This window comes from Vulpes vulpes, chromosome 7, assembly GCF_048418805.1.
Source record: "Vulpes vulpes isolate BD-2025 chromosome 7, VulVul3, whole genome shotgun sequence".
NCBI lineage: Eukaryota > Metazoa > Chordata > Mammalia > Carnivora > Canidae > Vulpes > Vulpes vulpes.
In genome coordinates, this window is record NC_132786.1 from 78,755,288 (window position 1) to 78,775,035 (window position 19,748).

The window sequence follows — 19,748 nt, forward strand, 5'->3', positions numbered from 1 at the left end:
AAGTAGGAAATAAAACCTGCCACAGGAAAAAAAATCATATAAATATCAAAATAAGACTTCAGAGTCTTTATGATGATTAAACAATCAGAGTTAGGAATTCTTATAAAAACATCAGTGACAGTACCTTGACATCAGCTCGAGCTGGATAAGAAAAATGAACATCAATGAACTCCAAATTCCCTTTGATGCTGTCAGGTTTGTGTCCTCTCTCTGAAAAACTGTCAATTTTAGGATTCTAAATAAAACAAAATTCAATGACTATTCCATCATAGGACAACCAACTGCACTTTTAAGGAATATGATTTAGCAAATTCCAAAAAGAGGACCTTGAATGGCACAACTTCCTTCCCATGAAACAGAACCTAGTTGTAGATTGTATGTGAATGTGTGTGTGTGTGTGTGTGTGTGTGTGTGTAAGGAAATATTCCTTCACAGAAAATAGACGTTTTCTGAAAAGTACCTAGGGATATATTAATATCATTTCCCAGGATATCTCACTTTAAGTTTTTGGCATATTCCCATACATTTTCCAAATGGTCAGATACCCATGCTTCCTACAAGTGCAATAACCAGACATACTAGTAGGATTGAGATAACCAGGTATTCAAGCATTTAGTGAAAATAAACTTATCCCTAAACAACAAAGGAAATGGATTTGGATTGTGAAGATGGAACAATTTGTCAGGGCCAACTTATTTGGGAGAAATGTAAACTGTAAATATATTTAGAAGCTGAATAATTTTCTCCTGATTCAGGTCAATGAAACAGGAGGATCTGCTTGGATTACTTGACCAAACTTCAGGCACCTACTTTGCATTTTATTTATGTAAATGTGATGACGTGCTTCAGTATGTGAAAACTATATTCTTTATTTCACTGCAGTTAGTAAAACTCATTCCACATTGATGATTCAAAGTCATATGAATCATGCAGTGATTTTTTTCTTCAAAGGGGGCAACCCGCAGCAAAATATACTGTTGATATGGGTCCCACCAATAATTTTTCCATCTACTCAGCCTGTGTACAGAAATTATAATATTCCTCATCTAGTTACAACATGGAAGAGCAAGGGAGAAAAGCTTGGAAGAGCAAACATCTTTGCTCTGAACTCTAATAATAAACACATTGGTGCAGATGTACGTTTCCAAAGCAAGATCAGTGTTATTAAATTATTTCAAGATGAACTTTTAGAAATATTAATGAGGCACTTTGTTTCACTCATTACTAAGAGGTCCCTTATTTTCACATAATTAACTTTCACATAATTTTTAACCTAAAGCCAGATTTAAGTGTGCAAGCCTCAAGGAATTTTTTTAACATGGAAATAATAAACGACTCACACTGTCAATAATATTGAAGATCGCATAGGCGGCTCCTCTTGCATTGGCAAAAGAGTCAATACATGGAGCAGCCTGTCCCACACTGAAGGCTCCAATCAGGATTGAAAAAAATACCTGAGCAAAAGAACACAAGGGAAGTTATAAGCCCCATTCTGTGCCTGTTTTTATCTCAAATAGGACTGCTTGAAACACATGCTACACTAAGGATGGAGTTTAGGTTTATCCCTTATTTTTTTTTTTTTGCAAAAGGGCAAAATCTATAAGGTTAATATAGCTTTTCATTGCACAATGGGCTTCTTCAACCTCACAAATATTTCCTTGTCTAGCTTGCCCAACTATCTGTTGTCCTTCTCCTGCACTTACAGAGTCAGAAAGGTTTTTTTATACCTACTTCCTTGACTCTAAAGCTGATGCCACTAGAGGGAAACATTTGTATTATTATTCAGTCCTTGCTGACTTTGTCTACTAAGCATAGAACTACACAGAATGTTCAAGATGAAACATGGTAGATTTCAGTCCCATGGACTTTCCCTAAAAAAAAAAACAGTACTTTACATACATATTTTGATAAGATTTTTAATATAAAAAGTAACAGATCCCACATTATATATAGCTAAATCATACCTGTGTGCCTTGATTAATAATTCCTTCACATGATTATTCTATACTATAGCACAGAGAGATTAACACATTTCCCTTTAACATAGAAAAGCCAAGGATATAGCTCCAGGAATGTATATTATTAGTATAACTTAACCGAAGAAATCAAACAGAGAAATTACTCCTCTCTCTTTGGGCATGATGAAACTTCTACATACAGCTTAACTTTTCTCTGAAGACAGTAATAATAAAATGTCACATACCCAGAATTCAAATATTCCACAAATATCTATCCAGTCTGCAATACAGATAAGAACCAATAAGGAAGCCAAAATGTCTCTACCAAAATAGATGTTACAAAGTTCATGCATCAGAGCTCTCTACTTTTATGCAGAGGGTGTAGCTGGGTTATCTGCATCATGGCTCTCACTCTCCAGCCCTGCCAGGGAGATGTCACTGTCCACATGGTACAAAAGAGGAGACTGGACCAGAGAGAGGAGTCAGGATTCTCTCACCTTTATGAAATTTAGAAAATGAAGATGTGGAGAAGGTGGAGAGCTTCTGAGCTGACCACCAGAAAGGAGGCCAAAATGAGAAAAGGTAGAAAGAAAGAAAGAAAGAAAGAAAGAAAGAAAGAAAGAAAGAAAGAAAGAAAAGAAAGAAAGAAAAGAAAGAAAGAAAGAAAGAAAGAAAGAAAGAAAGAAAGAAAGAAAGAAAGAAAGAAAGAGAAAGAAAGAAAGAAAGAAAGAAAGAAAGAAAGAAAGAAAGAAAGAAAGAAAGAAAGAAAAAATTGACTCCACAATTATAAAAGCTCATCTGGCAAACACCCCTCAACACCTAATGGAATCTGAAGATACCACTCTGGAAAACATTTTGAAATGCTTTATTTTCATAATGACACTCATTCATCACCAAAGTACCAAATGGGTCAGTATCCTCTGTTTAGAAAAATAGGAACATGTAGGTTTTAAAAAATTGGACTTGAGCAGCCTGGATGGCTTAGCGGTTTAGTGCTGCCTTCAGCCCAGGGCATGATGACCCTGGAGTCCCGGGATCGAATCCCACATTGGGCTCCCTGTGAGCCTGCTTCTCCCTCTGCCTGTGTCTCTGCCTCTCTTTCTCTCTGTGTCTCTTATGAATGAATGAATAAATAAACAAACAAACTTCAAAAAAATAAAAAATTGGACTTGGAACGGTTATATGTTGTTTGATCATCACTGACACATAAAAATGGGGAAAAAAATTGCTGGTCTATAAAAAAGGTTGGACAGGTGTCTGGGTGGCTTAGTCAGTTAAGCACTCAACTCTTGATTTCAGCTTAGGTCGTGATCTTTGGATCCTGGGATCGAGCCCATCAGGTGACATGCTTAGTGGGGAGTGGGCTTGAGGATTCTCTCCCTTTCCTTCTGCCCTTCCTTCTGCTTATATGCTCTCTCTCTACCAAATAAGTAAATCTTGGGATGCCTGGGTGGCTCAGAGGTTTGGTGCCGGCCTTCAGCCCAGGGTATGATCCTGGAGTCCTGGGATCGAGTCCCACATCGGGCTCCCTGCATGGAGCCTGCTTCTCCCTCTGCCTGTGTCTTTGCCTCTCTCTCTCTCTGGGTCTTTCATGAATAAAAAAAAAAAAATAAGCAAATCTTTTAAAAAGAAATCTTTATGAAAAGATATGTATAATATAATCCCAGTTTTGAAAGAAAAAAATATATATAACATTATCTGGGGGATCTACACCAAAAGTTATCATTAAATATATATGGATTATTTAATTGAATTTAATTCTAAAAAATTTTAAACTAAAGAAAACAGAGATATGGATTATTAGATTCTAAGTAATTCTAAGTCAGTTGTAATTTTTAAAATTCTGTATTCTAATCCTTTGTGTAACTACTAGTACATGTTATTTTTAGGATCATAAACTAAAACTATGTTCATCCTTCTTATATTTTGGATAGCTGATATTTTATATTTTGTAAATTTCTCTCATACTATGTCCCATCTATAATAATGTTTACTTTCTTATATAATGAAACTCAGTGGCAGAAAGGGGATGCCTCAAATCCATATCTGTTCATTGATAAATTCATTCAATTTTTACTTTCTTTTATGTATTATATAGCTTTTATATATTGTGTGTGGTCTAACTACATGCTACTTTTCTGCCCCTGACTCATAATTGTGCCTTGTGTATTCCAGAAGGCCAGTTCTGCCCATGGGATAGAGCAAAGATTCACCAAAAGAAGAAAAGCCTATAATCAGACTCATTCTTTAAAAGGAAGAGTATGAAAGAAAACACAAGGTAGATGGATAAACAATATGTTTGGTTTCTTCACGAATATTAGAAAGACTACTTACTGTCATTGCATTTCCAATAGTATATTCTTTTGATATAACTAAAGTGGATCCATACCAGAAGGCCAGCGCATACGATGCATATATTAACAGGAAGGCGATGCCCATGGAGATGTTTGCGGAAATAGCTTTTTTAATTCCCATCTTTTTGGCATGTTCTAGATATTTCTCATACCTATCAGAAAATGAGGGGAAAAATTGTATCAAGAAAACAGCCCATAATCATAGCCATACTTGCCTCCTGTATAGTTGGAAATTTAAGGAACAAAGCTAATAAAGTAAGAAGCTCCTGCTGAGACCCAGCTCCCTGGGAACTGAGCCAGTCCAGGACCAGCCAAGACTAGAGCCCATCTGAGCCTTCTCTTTATTGGCCTGGACTCATGTGCCCTGGTCCCTACCAGTCTAACCAGTGTTCCTATAGCTGTCCCAGAATGGAGCTTCACTCCTGGGATATGCAAAACCTTCACTATCACCTTCACGCGCCAGCACCACCAGCCAAGGTTCAGGTGGAAGAAGAGAAACCAAGCCAATCTAGAATGGCCCTAAAATATAAATACCTTTTGGGGTGTTCAAACTAGTTAGCTTCTTTACACAACTCAATTTTTCTTCTCTAGAGAAGAGGACAATCTCCATCGATTGCCCCATTGGATGACGCATGGGAATTTTACACATTCTTGTACTTAAACGTGTGCCTTTGCTTTTTGCTTTGTTCTGGGTTTTGTTTTGTTTTGTTTTTTTGGTTAGGCTGATCTTTGACTGTCAGGCCAGGGTACAAGGTAATAAAGTGGTTACTACTTACAGGGTTCTTACTCAATTTTTCTAGATTTTAGTTACATTAACTATAAAGTGGAGTTAATAATGCCTACCTTGCAAGATAATTCTGATCCTGAGAGATAATTATAGAGAGTAGTACCTGGCACACAGTTGGCAAAACCTGGTAATTCCTATTCCTATTATTACTATTACAGTTTTAGAATTCAAACTCCTGAATAGCGCACATTCTATGTTGTTTTTGAGTAGTAATTAAAATTCATATTCCTGGTTTCTAGGATTTGATACAAAGGTATAAATGTCTACAATAGGTCTGGTAAATTACAATTTTTGTTTTTTACATCAGTCTACATTAAATCTGCTTTTCCATGCTAGATACAGAAAGTGTGTAAAATCTAACTTTGGCTCCCTAAAATCAGAAAAAAAAAATACATTACAGCTAAAATGAGGAAAATATCTGTGGGGAAAATGTCATAAAAATAGTGTCTTTCTAACCAAAACCAAATATCTTTCTTTTTTTTTCAGTGTAACCAAATGAGACACTGTGAATGTATTCATTTTCTTTTTTTTTTTTTTTAATGTAGTTGCCACCGAAACATTTCTTTGTTTAATTACTTAAAGCAGCCAACTCCTGGGTGTGTGTGTGTGCCTTCCTCGTGTCCCCGGGGAGGTAGCCGGCCGGCCGCTTGCCGCGCTGTGATTAGTCTCAGGTGGCCCCGGGAGATTCAGGTCAGCCCCAGGGTGACACCAGGCTCCGGTGATGAGGACACGCTGTAATTACCTTCACTCAGGCAGCTTACTTCCTGCCGCTAATGGAACCGAAGTGATTACACTCACATCCTGAGGTCCCAGTGAGAGTTTGTGTGCTCTGTGTGGGCTACTGTGTGCAGGAAGCAGCAGCGAGAGAGAAAAAAGAAGAGATTAGAGAACCAGGAATGAGGTGGTCTTGCGAGGGGCTGGAGGACTAGAAGGATAGGAAAAGAACACGGACGGAATGGGGGAAACTTTGCTCCTAATGAGAGCGAGTTTCCAGAGAATTTCTCTTGCAAGAAGTTGCGGGTATCAGGAGTCCCTCCAAATGGTGAGAGAGAAGACTCGATGCCGGATCATACGTCCACTGTTAGGGCGTGTTATTTAAAGAAAAGTGGTTGGGGACATTAAAGAAAAGCAGAATAGCTTTTACTGGGGGCTTTGTTCTGACATTTCAGTTTCTGTCTATCAGGTTCCTTTAGAGCAGGGCTACTTGGTCAAGCGATCCATGGTCAAGGAATTTGAACATGGAAAAAAATTTTTTTTTCCCACTAACCGGTACCTGTACCTGAAATGTAGCATTTCCTCAGATTATCAGCACAGGCAACAAAGCACTATGGAGTTAGCAGTAACTATGACTTTGTTACCATTAGAGATCCCTTATCCAGATTATTTTTATATCATGTTACAATTGAAACAAGTATCTTCAAACATCTTGTAAGTGCATTTCTATTTCAGAGTTACAGTAGTTATTGAACCCATAGTTTGCTCTTATTGTTTAATATGTTAACAAAATCAGAGACTTACTATGTCACAATTTAAAAATATTTTGAAAATTGTGCTTCATTATAATCGGTTTCCTTTATAATCATCTGTATTTTGTCTTGTGCATTTAAAATTATTATTCTAAGGAGGGAGTCCATCAGCTTCATCAAACTGTCAAAGGAGGCCATGGAACATAAAAGGGGTAAGAGTTCTGCTTTAGAAGCTGATATTAAGGGGCACCTGGGTGGCTCAGTGGTTGAATGTCTGCCTTTGGTTCAGGTCATGATCCCAGGGTCCTGGGATTGAGTCTCAGGATCAAGTCTCGCATCAGGCTCCCCGCAGGGAGCCTGCTTTCCCCTCTCCCTTTCTCCATGTCTCTCATAAACAAACAAATAAATAAAATCTTTAAAAAAGAAGAAGACATTAAACTTCAGAATCAGGAAGGGGTCCCTATATTTGGGGGGGAGGGGTTAATATTAAGAAAAGGAAATTGGTAAACACACATCACAAAAGAATGAGCAACAAAGTGGGAAAGCAAAAGTAGGTTCTTTGAACCAGTGGACAAAGAACCTTCCTGACCTCTTCAGCTCTTTGTTCTGGCCTCCAAAGGCTATCACGGTCCTAATGGCCCCCAGAGCCTCTTCCGCCACAGCTCCTGCTTTGGCATATGCAGCTAGTTCTTTGTCACTAAATGCCGAGAGTATCTGGACAGAGAAGAAACATTCATGAATTTTGTATTGGGGGGGGGGAGTAAAAAAGGCAGTCTGGTCAACTCTTTAACTTGCTTTTTTCTTCCCAAGCCCTATCCTCTCCCAAACACTGAAGTCATGAAGTCATGAAGCAGTCAGTGTCCAAGATCCAGAGGCTCCTTCCACCCCCGCCCCTACAAAGGCTGGATCTGATCCACTCTGATGATATATGCTCTAGATCAGGAATAGAAAATATAATTCTTTGAATAGTGTCTGGAGGAATAATGTCAAGTGCCACATCTACAGTGTGTGTGTGTGTGTGTGTTTTTTTTTTCTCTCTGCTAATTGCAAAATAAACTAAAATAAAGCCTGATTGCTTTGGAAAGTCACTCTTCTTTCTTTTATTGTATCACAATTTTAATGACTATGGAAACAGTACTTCCAGATCTACTCATGGACATTTTACTGAATCATAAGATGGCTAAACTAGATGTTACAGGAAACAGGTAAAGGAATAATTGAAATAAAATGAGTACAAGTAAGTTCCTAAGCAAATCATCAACCTCCAAAAGAGGAAGAATTGTCAGTCAGATTTCTCAATTCTTCAGCATTGTCTGAAGTAGAACAGGTTATATATATTTTATTGCAAGGCAAAATTAATTGGCAGAGTGCCACTTCACTGTCACTGGTAACAATTAAAAGTAAATAAAACAAATCCAAACTTAATTTGGATTCATTAATTTATATTCATTCAATCGTTCAGAAAAATGTTTTAAAATCGTGTTTCCTTAAATAAGGATATAACCATTTAAGTAGTTTAAAGTACTAATGCCAGAAGATTTACCCACAGAAATAATAGCAGTGCAAAAAAAATCTACAATTGAGGTAATAGCTGACATTTTAAATCATCTTAAAAATAAATTTCTTTATTACAGCATTCACAACATGCTTTTAAATGTGGTTTCAACTGACATGTAACACAGACCTGCACAACTGTAAGAATCAGAACCCTGCATGTTGAAAATAACTCTCGTATGTGCCGGCTAACACATGTGAAAATGTTCCCGTTTCACACACCTTTGCCCAAACAGCTGCAGAGAGTCCCAGAATAGGGCTGATGGCCATTATCACAAGGGTGAGCTTCCATCCTCTAACGAACCCTACTATGAATCCTGCAAAAAACGTGGCTACTGCTTGAAAGAACATTCCAACCTTGTCACCAATTCCTTCACTGATTTTGGAGATGTCACTAAAAAAGATCACACCTAAGTGGTTACAGGCAGGAGGTCTCCAGTTAGAAAGTAGAAGTAGACATCTGACAAACACACAGGTAAAACTCATTCACACTACTGCAAGCCTCGTTCACAGTCTTAGCCTCTTGAATGGTACTTTCCCCCACCTAAATACTGTACAAAGGAAGAAATTCAGGTTCAGTTCATGCTTCTAAGAAGTTCCTATCATTAAAGTTGATGCTATTAAATTAGTCAATTCTATTCAAGAAGCATTAACATTTTGAATGTGTGAGTCAGTTGGTTTAAAAGTAGGGGTTAGGAAGTGCATTGCAACAGTCATAGGGAAGGGCTACTGGCTTCTACCCTTGGCCCTACTCTCAACCCACTCTATTCTCAATACAGCAGCCTGTGTGATCCTTTGAAAATGGAAGTCTGAACATGTTACTTCTCAGATCAAAACTTCAAGTGGCTGCCCATTTCACTGCAAGTCAAAGCTGAAGTCCTTAGCGAGGTCAACCAGGTCCTAAATGCCTTGACCTTCTCTGATTTTTTTTTTGTATTTCATTTGCTCACTACTCTTGCCAGGAACTCCCGTAAGAAAAAGATTGTCATCTATTTCCCCCTGCTAGAAAGTAAACAACTTGGGGACAGAGATCTTTGTCTTGTTCACTGGTATATCATAAACATCTAGAATCGTGTATAATAAATAGGCCCTCAAATATTTGTTAAATAAGTGAAGAGCCAACAATTACTAAGACAAATCTCACTGTGCCTTCATTCACACATTTACTCATTCATTCAACCATCTTAATTGAATGTATAACATCAGGATCATAGTCAGGACCTGTACTAAGCTCCACAGAGAGGTAAACAAATATAAGATGTGAGCTCAGTTTCAAATTAACCAACTAAATCACTGAGGAGAAAAAAACTAACAGATAAGGAAAATACATGGTGGCACAGGCTGTAAACGCTAGAAATGGCTGTCGGATGATCTATTCCCAATACATATCAAGTGTTTGATTTAGTAATTTTTTAAATTTAAAATCTAACCATGACAATTTTTCATATAGTTAGTGGTTAATTTCATTACAAAAGTATGACATAAATGATACACTTACTCTGTTAACCGTGTGTTAAGTTCAGTGGTGTCATTGACATCAAACCAGCCTATTTCTTGTCGTAGAATAGCATGAAAAAACTCCTGTCTAATTTTCCTGATCTGTCGGCCGGCTGCCAGAGTCCAAAATGAAACTTGTATATAGGCAGCAACGAGAACTCCAGCACCTAATCCTGAGTAATAATATGCATACCTGGAAATAATTAGAAAGTTTCTTTTAAATATTGTTCTTTATTCATCTCTTTCAGGAAGAATTTTCAGAATTGGGAATTAAGTTTATTGAAATCGTTTAGATTGTGTAGGACATCATAACAAATACCCATTAAAATTTTTTTCTCTTTTCTTAAATTATAAGAGGATGATGGCAAATCCATTTACTTGAATTATTAGCCAAAGAAGACAGGTACTTTTTTGTGGTTAACTGCAAAAAATAATGGTGTTAATGAATCATCTAAAAACTGATAATGACCATTTGTACATACATTGTGATTCTTCTTTTATAATTAAGATCCTAGACTTGCATATCTTATTGTATTGAAAAAGTTCATTACTATTCACATATTACAAGCATAGGAATAAGATCAAGCATGTGAAACAGTTCTTAGAGTAAATTTTCTTGTATTGTTTATAGAAAGAACCCCCTCACACACACAAAAACCAAACAAATCCTCTTTTTCTTCAGCAGAATTAAAAAAAAATTTAATAGTATGCTAAAAATGTCATAAATTCAAACTAACTTTGAGTAATGTCTTAGGTAAATTAGAGCAAAGTCTGTATCCTTACTCAGTTTTGATACTTTCAAAGACATTTTATATAATTTTACCAAGGCCTGCAGGAGCATACAGATAGAGCTTGTTTAAATCAGCAACATTAATTGATAAGTAAACATACATACATTATGTTACAGGCTTTTGAGATTTCTATTAAGAAGGCTGAAGGAAGGGGAAATGCCACAAAGCATATTATTGGATCAACTAACAAAATTGGAATACAGATGGTAGATTAGATCAAAGTACTGTCTCAATATTAAATTTATTGAAATTGATAACTGTGCTGTGGTTATGAAGAGAGTATCCTATGCTGAGGCAACATATTGAGTATTTATGAGTAAAGGGCCATGATGATGTATGATAGTTACTTCAGATGCCAAAGGTGAGGGAGGTAGGTGTAAGTGATAGGAATAGGTCAGGGGCCCCTGGGTGGCTCAGTCCATTAGGCTGCTGACTCAGTTTAGGCTCAGGTCATGATCTCAGGGTCCTGGGATGGAGCCCCAGTCAGGCTTCATGCTCAGCACGGAGTCTACTTGAGATTCTCTCTCTCCCTCTCCCTCTCCCTCTGCCCATACCCTGCTCACGCTTTCTCTCTCCACCCCCACCTCTAAAATAAATAAATCTTAAAAAAATTATAACAATGGTTCAAAGAATATAATAAAAGGTTAAGACTATACATAGATCTTTGTATATTCTTATAATTCTCTGTAAGTTTGCAATTATTCTCAAATAAAACATTTCTAAAAGTACATCATAAATATTTACATATAAAATACGTATATTTATATGTATAATACCTACAAATATATATATGTATTAGTCAATTACCTAGTCATTTCTTCTTCCAGAATTCTGCCTGGATTTAGCATTGATAATGAAAAATTCACTAAATGAAAACAAAACAAAACAAAAATAAGACATTTTTGAAAGGCTGAACTATTAATAGGTGTTACTAGGTTTTAAGAATCTTTTTTTCCTTTCAACCTCAATGAATTCTTTTCACTTTACTCAAATAAAAAGTCCAAGGGTTTAGGTGGAGAATATCCAGGCCCAGGATGGAGAGAGATAGCCCCCCTAGGTTCATCCCTGACCCTGGCAGTCTCAGGCCTTTAGCAAAGCAGCTTCCTAAGGCAGCAGAGAGGAGCTGATGGAGGGCATACAGAGCATATACAAGGCAGAGGAGGAAAAAAGAAATGGTAATAGTCTCAATAGAAATACAAGATGTAAGAGGCGCTTTTCTTATGGTTAAAAGCACTTTACAGATAATTGTTTCTGTTCATTTTATTTTAATATATGTGTGTTTTCCCTACATGCTTCCTTTTAACATGAGGAATAAAAGTCTGACTTACATGCATTGTAAAGGAGAGAAGATTAGAGACAAGGAAGATAAGTGAGTTATTTAAAGATGAAACAGTGGATCACTGACAATTTGTCATCATGTGCATTCCACACCCTGTTTGCTGGCAAAACTGTATTCTGGTATTTTTAAAGCAGTATTTATTGGAAGGAAATATATTGTCTATTAATTTGAACTAATTTGATAAAAATGCCTATGTGTCATTCCTGTTTTAATAAAAGCTAGCATGTATTTAGTATTTATTATCTGCCAGGTTCTGTTCTGAACAACTTACATGTATTCATTCATTTGATTTTTATCACAACCCTATGGGGTAGGACTGTTTTAAGAATCCCCATTTCTGGGGATCTCTGGGTGGCTCAGTGGTTTAGCACCTGCCTTGGTCCCAGGGCATGATCCTAGGGTCCCGCGATCGAGTCCTGTATCGGGCTCCCTGTGTGGACCCTGCTTTTCCCTCTGCCTGTGTCTCTGACTCTCTCTGTGTCTCTCATGAATAAATAAATAAAATATGTTTTTTTAAAAAAGAATCCTCATTTCACAGATGAGGAAATCGAGGCACAGAGTGATAAAGTAACTTCTCCAAAGTCACACAGTTAGCAAGTAGGCTGAGGGTCCTAACACTATACATAGAGCTTCTAGCTTCATACTACACTAATTGTTACATGTGGTAATGACTTCTTTTCACTTTTTAAAAAACACAAAGGGGCACATGGGTGGCTCAGTTACACATCTACCTTTGAATCAGGTCATGATTCTGGGGTCCTGGGATGGAGCCCTCCTTCACCCACACTGCATAAGGCAACCCGCTCAGCGAGGAGTCTGCTCCTCCCTCTCCCTTTGGCCCCTCCGCTCACCCTCTCTCTCAAATAAATAAATAAAATATTTTTTAAAAATAAAAAAACACAAAGTGAAAAAATATAAAGGAAACAGCCCATGTCAAAATAATAGGACAAAATATCACCACAGCATTTGTTGAGAAAACATACCAGCATAGGTAATTCCCATTTACTATGATGCTAGGACAGAAGTTAGTCTTTGTTCACTTATCACATGTAGATAACCCAGTAGTCATGTATTATGGTTGTGGTGTATCTTCTTTATCTTCTTCTAAAGTGGGCTAAGGTCAAGATGTATTTAAGACTTAAACTACTGTCAGGATTAATTACCCAGCAGGTGGCCCTGCCTGTGGCATAATTTCTCCCTCAAAACTGTAACTTCTGCTGATGTTCACAGTAGAGTGTTTCCACTTATTAATCTAGCTCTCCATCAGCTATCAGATCCTATTTTACTTCTGTTTTTATCAGGTCAGTTGTATATGCTCAATTCTTCCCTGAGTTCTTAAATATGGCAGCTTTGAGATGCCAAATGGGAACGGTATTTGGAATTAGAGGCAGACAAGCTCCCTAAACCTTGGTAATGGTGGAAATCATTGTTCAAATCTTGAGAAAACTCGACATATATGTGTACAGTGCTAGTTTTCCCTCAGAACTTAAAAATCAGGCAGAATCTGAAACGAATTTTGCTCTCCTTCAATGCCTACTTCAAATGTTCCAATTCTCTCAATGATTATAACTCAGACTGATCCTTCCTCCTAGGAAATAAGAATCTACGGACATTGAAAATCTGAAATGCTCCTTCCTCAGAGTCCAAGCAAAGAATGGCAATCCAGGTCTGAGTTAGTAACCCAGGGGCTCCTAGGAGAGCTTCTACTGCCCAAGGACTAACATAAGTCAGGTGTGTTCTCAGAAAAATCATGGGACTCTAGATTTGGAGTTCTAGATCAGGAAATCTCATGGGACTCTAGATCTGGACATCTTATGGGGTCCTAGATCTGGAATTCTAGGCTTAGTAATCTATGGGACTCTAGATTTGAAAGGGCCAAGGCCTAGTCTTCTCAGATGCTACTTATTATAGCTCAGTCTCATAAACAATCACTAAGTTATCTGGTTCAGGGGTTCTCAATGCTATTTTGCCTGTTAGACTCACATGTAGAGCTTGAAAAAATACACCTGCCCAGGCTCCCATGCAAGAACAGTTAAATCAGAACTTTCGGCTGAGTCTAGAGAATCACATTTCTTAAAAGTATCCTCACTTGATTCTAATGTGCTAGGATGGAGAAGTCTCACTCTGGTCTACCTGAATGCTTCCCAGAACAAGGAAATGGAGAATTCTTGAAGCTGCCTCTTCATTTTAGAGAGCTTCCATAAAATCCATTCCTTTTATGGATGAAGAAACAGAATTTTAGAGTGGTTGTTTCATTTCCAAGTTTTTACATCTAATTCTCCCCAATATTTATTGATCATTTACTATACTATATTCCAGATGCTTTACATAAATCATCTCATTTAATTCTATCAGTAAGTCTTCGATCACTTTTTAAAGATAAGCACAGTAAGAATTACAAAGGTTAAGTAACTTGCCCAAGGTCATACAGCTGGTAAGTGAAGGGCCTAAGTAACTGCCTATCTTAGGTATTACCTAGGGATACATGACACAGAGAGTCCTGTCATTTTTAAGTCTCAGACCAATGTCTGTTTTCCTTAATTCCACCTAGAACTTCTCTTATCTCATGGAAATGTACAGCACAAAATAAAGTGTTTGTTCAGGTAACACAGGCCGTATATGTAGTTAGTTAAGGTAACCAGGGTCTCCAATATGGCTCTTCCTCTCAATCATGTAGCAATGCAAAGGCATGCAGGGTGTATTGATCTCTCTACAGAATTTTCTAGATATTACAGTCACATAGACTTGACATGAAATAGATCAAGTTCCTGATACTCTGCATAAAAAAAAAATGTCTCCTCTGAGTCTGTCCTTGAAGTTTTAGATGTAGAATGTGCATAGTTTCTGTACAACTGTTTCATTGTGAGAGAACAAACTTTGCCACCAAGTAGCTTTATGCTGTTGACAAGGATGTGCTCTGTTCACAATCATTTACTGTCAAGCCCTCTTGGAATTTAAACCTTTTTTTTTCTTTTAACATCCCCTATTTGGCTCCCATTAAGTGTAGCTGTCCAAGAGCCTAACAATTCTAAAAAACAGACTTTGAATAAGCATCATCTCTACAAGATGAGCAAGTGAGCTCTGCTCAGGCTAAGTACAGCTAAGTACCTGATATTCTCTCAACTTTCATGCTTTTTGCTAAACTCTACAATTCTTTACATACCAGTGAGCTCTCTGGTTTTAGACTGAGTAGGAAATTTAAAGATTTCCCTTTCTCCAAAGAGGTATGACAATATTATCTTTACAAACTACTAAAGAGTGGACATTGGAAATTAGTAACATTTGAGGGACTTCCCATCACAAATCCTCTAAGCCTATAGGCCTAATGACAAATGTAGCTATAGAAAACCAATGGTAATTTCATCTGGAGGTTACAGAAACTGAGTTGGCAACTCTGGTGAGTTTATTGATCCAGCAATCACAGGTTTGTAAGTGACTTGTTCGTGCCATTCCCCAGAGAGACCTTGGATTTGGCCCTGGGCACACAGAACATGATACTCATCTGCCATGCCCAGCTTCAAAGCTATTTGGTTGCATAATTAGAAACACACTGTTCCAAATAAGAAATGTGTGGAATTATTTTGGTGTTAGTAAAAAAAAACAAGACTCATAAAATTGGTCCAAATGCTAGCTCTTCTGTGCTAAGTGTGTGACATTATTTAACCTAATTAAAAAAATTTTAGTTGAAAAATAACATTTACCATCTTAACCACTTTAAAGTGTACAGTTCAGTAGTGTTAAGTATAGTCACACTGTTGTACAATCTCCAGAACTTTTTCATCTTGTAAAACTGAAACTCTATGCCCATCAAACAGCAACTTCCTATTTTCCCCTCCCCCCAGCCCTGGCAGCCTCTATTCTACTTTCTACTTCTGTGAATTTGACTACTTCAGATACTTTATATAAGTGGAGTCATACAGTATTTGTCTCTTTCGTGACTGACTTATTCAAGGTTTATGCATGTCGTAGCATGTTAGGATTCCCTTCCTTTTGTTTAGCCATTCATCCCTTAATCTATTTTTTAACCCTAAATTGAAATTAATTTTTGATTGACATGTCCGAATCCATATATATATATGGATTATCCTGCTATATATATAAACACATAATAGAGCTAAAGATCTTCTAAGAAGTAAAAGGAAAACAAATAGAAAATCCCTGCCCCTTATTCCCTTAAAGACTTTTTAAATTATCCTATCTTGCTCCAATTTTACCTTTATAGTGTTTGTGATAAAATTTTGGTCACTGGTCAAGCAAAGTAATCTATTTAAATCTTCCAAACCCATTTTTTGTGTGTGTGTTCTTAAAAGATGTTATTTATTTATTTAAGAGAGCAAGCAAGTGAGAAAGGAAAAGAACATACAAGCAGGAGGAGGGGCAGAGGCAGGTTCCCCCTTGAGCAAGGTACCTGACACCAGGCTCTATCCCAGGACCTGAGCTGAAGGCAGACACAACCGACTGCACCACGCAGGCGCCCCTCCCCTCATTTTTGTTTTTAAGAGAAAACATAATCATTTACATTGGGAATATAATGTCTATAGTCCTGAGCATTGTTTGGATAGCAGAAAGGCCCTGGTTTGAACTCTGTCCTGACCCCCACCAACTGTGTAACTCAGGACAAGGTCTTTATCCTCTCCAAGCCTCAGGTTCCTCATATGTCACAGAGGATAATATTACCTGCTGTGTAGGATTGGTTTTATGAAGGTTAAGTGAAATAGGACCTACCAGATAATAAATGTGATAAATTACCATTATTATTATTTTATAAGAAAGAGATTCTTCTCAGAAACAATAGTATTAGAACATAAATTGTGTTTTTGTAGGATCTTGTTTTAATTATCCAAAAGACAAGACACCTGGGTGGCTCAGTCAGTTAATTTTATTCCTGATTTCAGCTCAGGTCATGATCTCAGGGTCATGAGAACAAGCCCTGCTTCAGGCTCGCATTCAGTGAAGAGTCTGCTTGTTTCTCTCCCTCCCCACACCTGATCTCTCTCTCTCTCTCTCTCAAATAGATAAAAATCATTTTGAAAAAAAGGCACATTTACTGGATTTCTAAAAGATATTAATATTTATGTAAACAGACCCTATTGCTGAATCAAGCAATCATACTCTCTTAGGTAATTACACTTAAGCTCTACAATGCTAACCAAACATGTAGCTCTCAATCAGTAGACACTGAAAACCCTTATTGATCTAAATGATAGAGTCCACTTTTTCTCAAATATCTGCTCTGTAGGCTGCCTTTCCTTTATCAGTTTTTTCCCCTTATATTTCACCATCTGTGTACCAATAAAACTTCACTTCATCTTCTCCAGCCTTATACCCACAAGGTCTCTTGGGAGGAACTAGGCCATCAGGTCTGGTAGAAAGCACCAAAATATTCCCTTCTGTGTTTTATCTAATATGAACATAACTGTCCACTGGAACCTGACTCCAGTGCTCTTGCCACAGACCCTCTTACAGAGAACATTAACTTATGGGACTCCTCTGGCTCTTCAGTAATTACACTCCTCTGTGTGAGTTTCAAAACACATCATTCTCATACTGAAAACACCGACTCTTTAATGAAGTGTTATACCAAGTTCCAGTCAACCTGGTTGATCCACAAATTAGACACAGAAAATGAATATACTTTTAACAAAAGGGGTGGAAGGAGAGAAAATAGAAAACAAGAAACAGATTTACAAGCTGAGGATAGCTGAGAAGTACTCCCATGCTAACTGGGGTCTTTTCAGATGTGTTAGTCATCACCAAAGAGATGGACATTGCACAGACATATTCAAGTATGGTTCCACCGTCCTCAAGTAGAGGGACTTCCCTGCTTTTTTAGATGCAGAGCTTCCTGTATATTTCCTCATTCTGTCTTAAAAGTCAAACAAATATACCTATTTGTTGAAATATAAATGAGTATTTGAGGAATTTTCTGATAATTTTATAACTTCTTATATCTGGAGTCATCTAGAAGTGCAAACCATTAAACAAGTAGATGAGGAATAGCAAAATCAACTTCTAATCTTTCATCCAGTTTAAAGAGTACAATGGATGTTTAAAAAAAATAGACAAATGCTTACCTGGAAAGGAGAAGTTTCCTGCAGTATCCACAAATTTGTCAGTCATTTGTCCAAAAACGATCATCATGAGGGGGAGACCTGATCCATGAGCTATGGCCATGATAGTGCCCAGGGACATCAATAATTTATCCTGCCAGTCAGAATATCTAAACTAAAAAATAAAAAAAAAGGAAATAAAAAAATACTTCATGGGAAAGAATTTTTCCTTCCCCAAAATTATATGTTTTTTGGATTTTTATTTAATGTCAGTACTTTTTAAAAAAGATTTATCTATTTATTTTATTTTTTTAAGATTTTATTTATTTATTCATGAAAGACACAGAGAGAGGCAGAGACATAGGCAGAGGGAAAAGCAGGCTCCCTATGGGGAGCCTGACTTGGAACTAGATCCTAGGACCCAGGGATCAACACCCTGAGCCAAAGACAGATGCTCAACCATTGAGCGAATAGCCACCCTATTTAGTTTAAAGACAGAGAGCAAGCAAGTGAGAGTGAGCAGTGGGGAGAGGCAGAGGGAGAGAGAGAATCCTCAAGCAGACTCTCCACTGAGTGTGGAGTTGGATGTTGGGTTCAATCCCAGGACCCTGAAGTCATGACCTGAGCCGAAACCAACAGTCAGACACTTAACCGACTGTACTACCCAGGCGCCCCTAAGGTCAGTACTCTTTATTTAAGGTCAGTACTTTTTATTTAAGGTCAGTAGTTGCAGATAAATGTAATAGGGAAGAAGGAGGATTTCAACCCAAATTATTGACAGATTACTTTTGTGATTCTATTTATTTTATATCCTGTGAAGAAATCAATCTGATTCCATTTCATCAGTATCTTCTTTGGTTGAATGACATCAATATAACCAGAGAGGATTAAAGTTTAGTTCTATTAAGAAATACTGTTGGATCTTCTAGAGCTACTTAGAGTTAAAAACAGCTTGGAGTAAACATTAAGTACACACACATGCACCTACACATCACATCCTTTAAAACAACATTCAAAATATTTCAGAGGGAGAATTACAAATAGGGAGGAAACAGATCCCCTGAGTCTTATGGATAGGTTCCCTTTAGGAGGTTTAAGTTAGCTTTGAAAAGGCAGTTCAGACGCGAAATGAAAAAACATTACGGAGTGCCTACATGTGTACTTTAGGGAAGACATACTTAAGGAGAAAATGCTCACTGCAGAATCTGGAAGATAAGGGAGAAGTCGCTGAAGAAGAAATGCGGAGTCCTGATAAAGTGGAGGTGTTTCGGCTTAGCACAGCAAGGTGCCTAGAGACCGCATGCAGCACTCAGGTAACTCCATGCAGTGGAAGTCCTGAAGCGCACAGTGTGGAAGGTAAGATTAGAAAGAGGTATAAAAGGCCTGGTGGGCCACACCAACTGTCTTGGACTTAGTACTATCAATGTAGAGTGTACTTAGTACTAGCACTTAGAAGGCTGACACCAGTTGTTACAGTGACACATACAGTACCCAAGAACTAACCAGCCAATCAATGTCACAGTATTCCAAAGGCTTTGTCCCTCACTGTCTTTTTAGCCCTAACTTCTCACTTTTTTTTCACATTTTTGATTGATCATTCTATGGCTCTGTCTTCTTTCTTCTTCTGTCTTCTAAATTACATCTATCTTCTCTTATATTTCCATTTCTGTACCTTCCCCTCTGTCCTTTGCATCCCCTTTTTTTATTTATTCCTTTTTTTAAAAGATTTTTTTTTTATTTGAGTGAGAGAGAGAGGGAGAGGGAGAGGGAGCAAAGCTGGAGAAGTAGAAGCAGACTCCCCACAGAGCAAGGAGCCTGATGCAGGGCTCCATTCCAGGATCCTGAGATCATGATTTGAGCCAAAGGCAGACACTTAACCAACTGAGCCAGCCATTGCCCACCCCCACCCCACCGTCACCCTGTTTTCCTTCTACCCATTTCCCTCACCCTGC

The 19,748-nt window shown here is 37.7% G+C and overlaps 1 protein-coding gene across 20 annotated transcripts in view; it reads right to left on the minus strand.

Annotated features, from left to right (window-relative positions):
• Window positions 1-19,748, minus strand: part of ABCB4 (ATP binding cassette subfamily B member 4) — a 71,016-nt gene that overhangs the window by 46,440 nt on the left and 4,828 nt on the right. For 3 of the 20 annotated variants that reach the window (XM_072764152.1, XM_072764151.1, XM_072764163.1), the window contains 8 exons: window positions 17,821-17,971; window positions 11,215-11,272; window positions 9,618-9,809; window positions 8,342-8,513; window positions 7,155-7,279; window positions 4,293-4,464; window positions 1,341-1,454; window positions 125-218 (listed from right to left, as the gene is read on the minus strand). In XM_072764152.1, the coding sequence (XP_072620253.1) occupies window positions 125-218; window positions 1,341-1,384 (138 nt within the window). In that variant the 5' untranslated portion in view covers window positions 1,385-1,454; window positions 4,293-4,464; window positions 7,155-7,279; ... (2 more) ...; window positions 11,215-11,272; window positions 17,821-17,971. Of the gene's footprint in view, window positions 1-124; window positions 236-1,340; window positions 1,455-4,292; window positions 4,465-7,154; window positions 7,280-8,341; window positions 8,514-9,617; window positions 9,810-11,214; window positions 11,273-17,820; window positions 17,972-19,748 lie in introns of those variants that run through there. The other 17 variants (XR_012002648.1, XM_026018678.2, XM_072764154.1 and 14 more) reach the window with 12 other exon arrangements.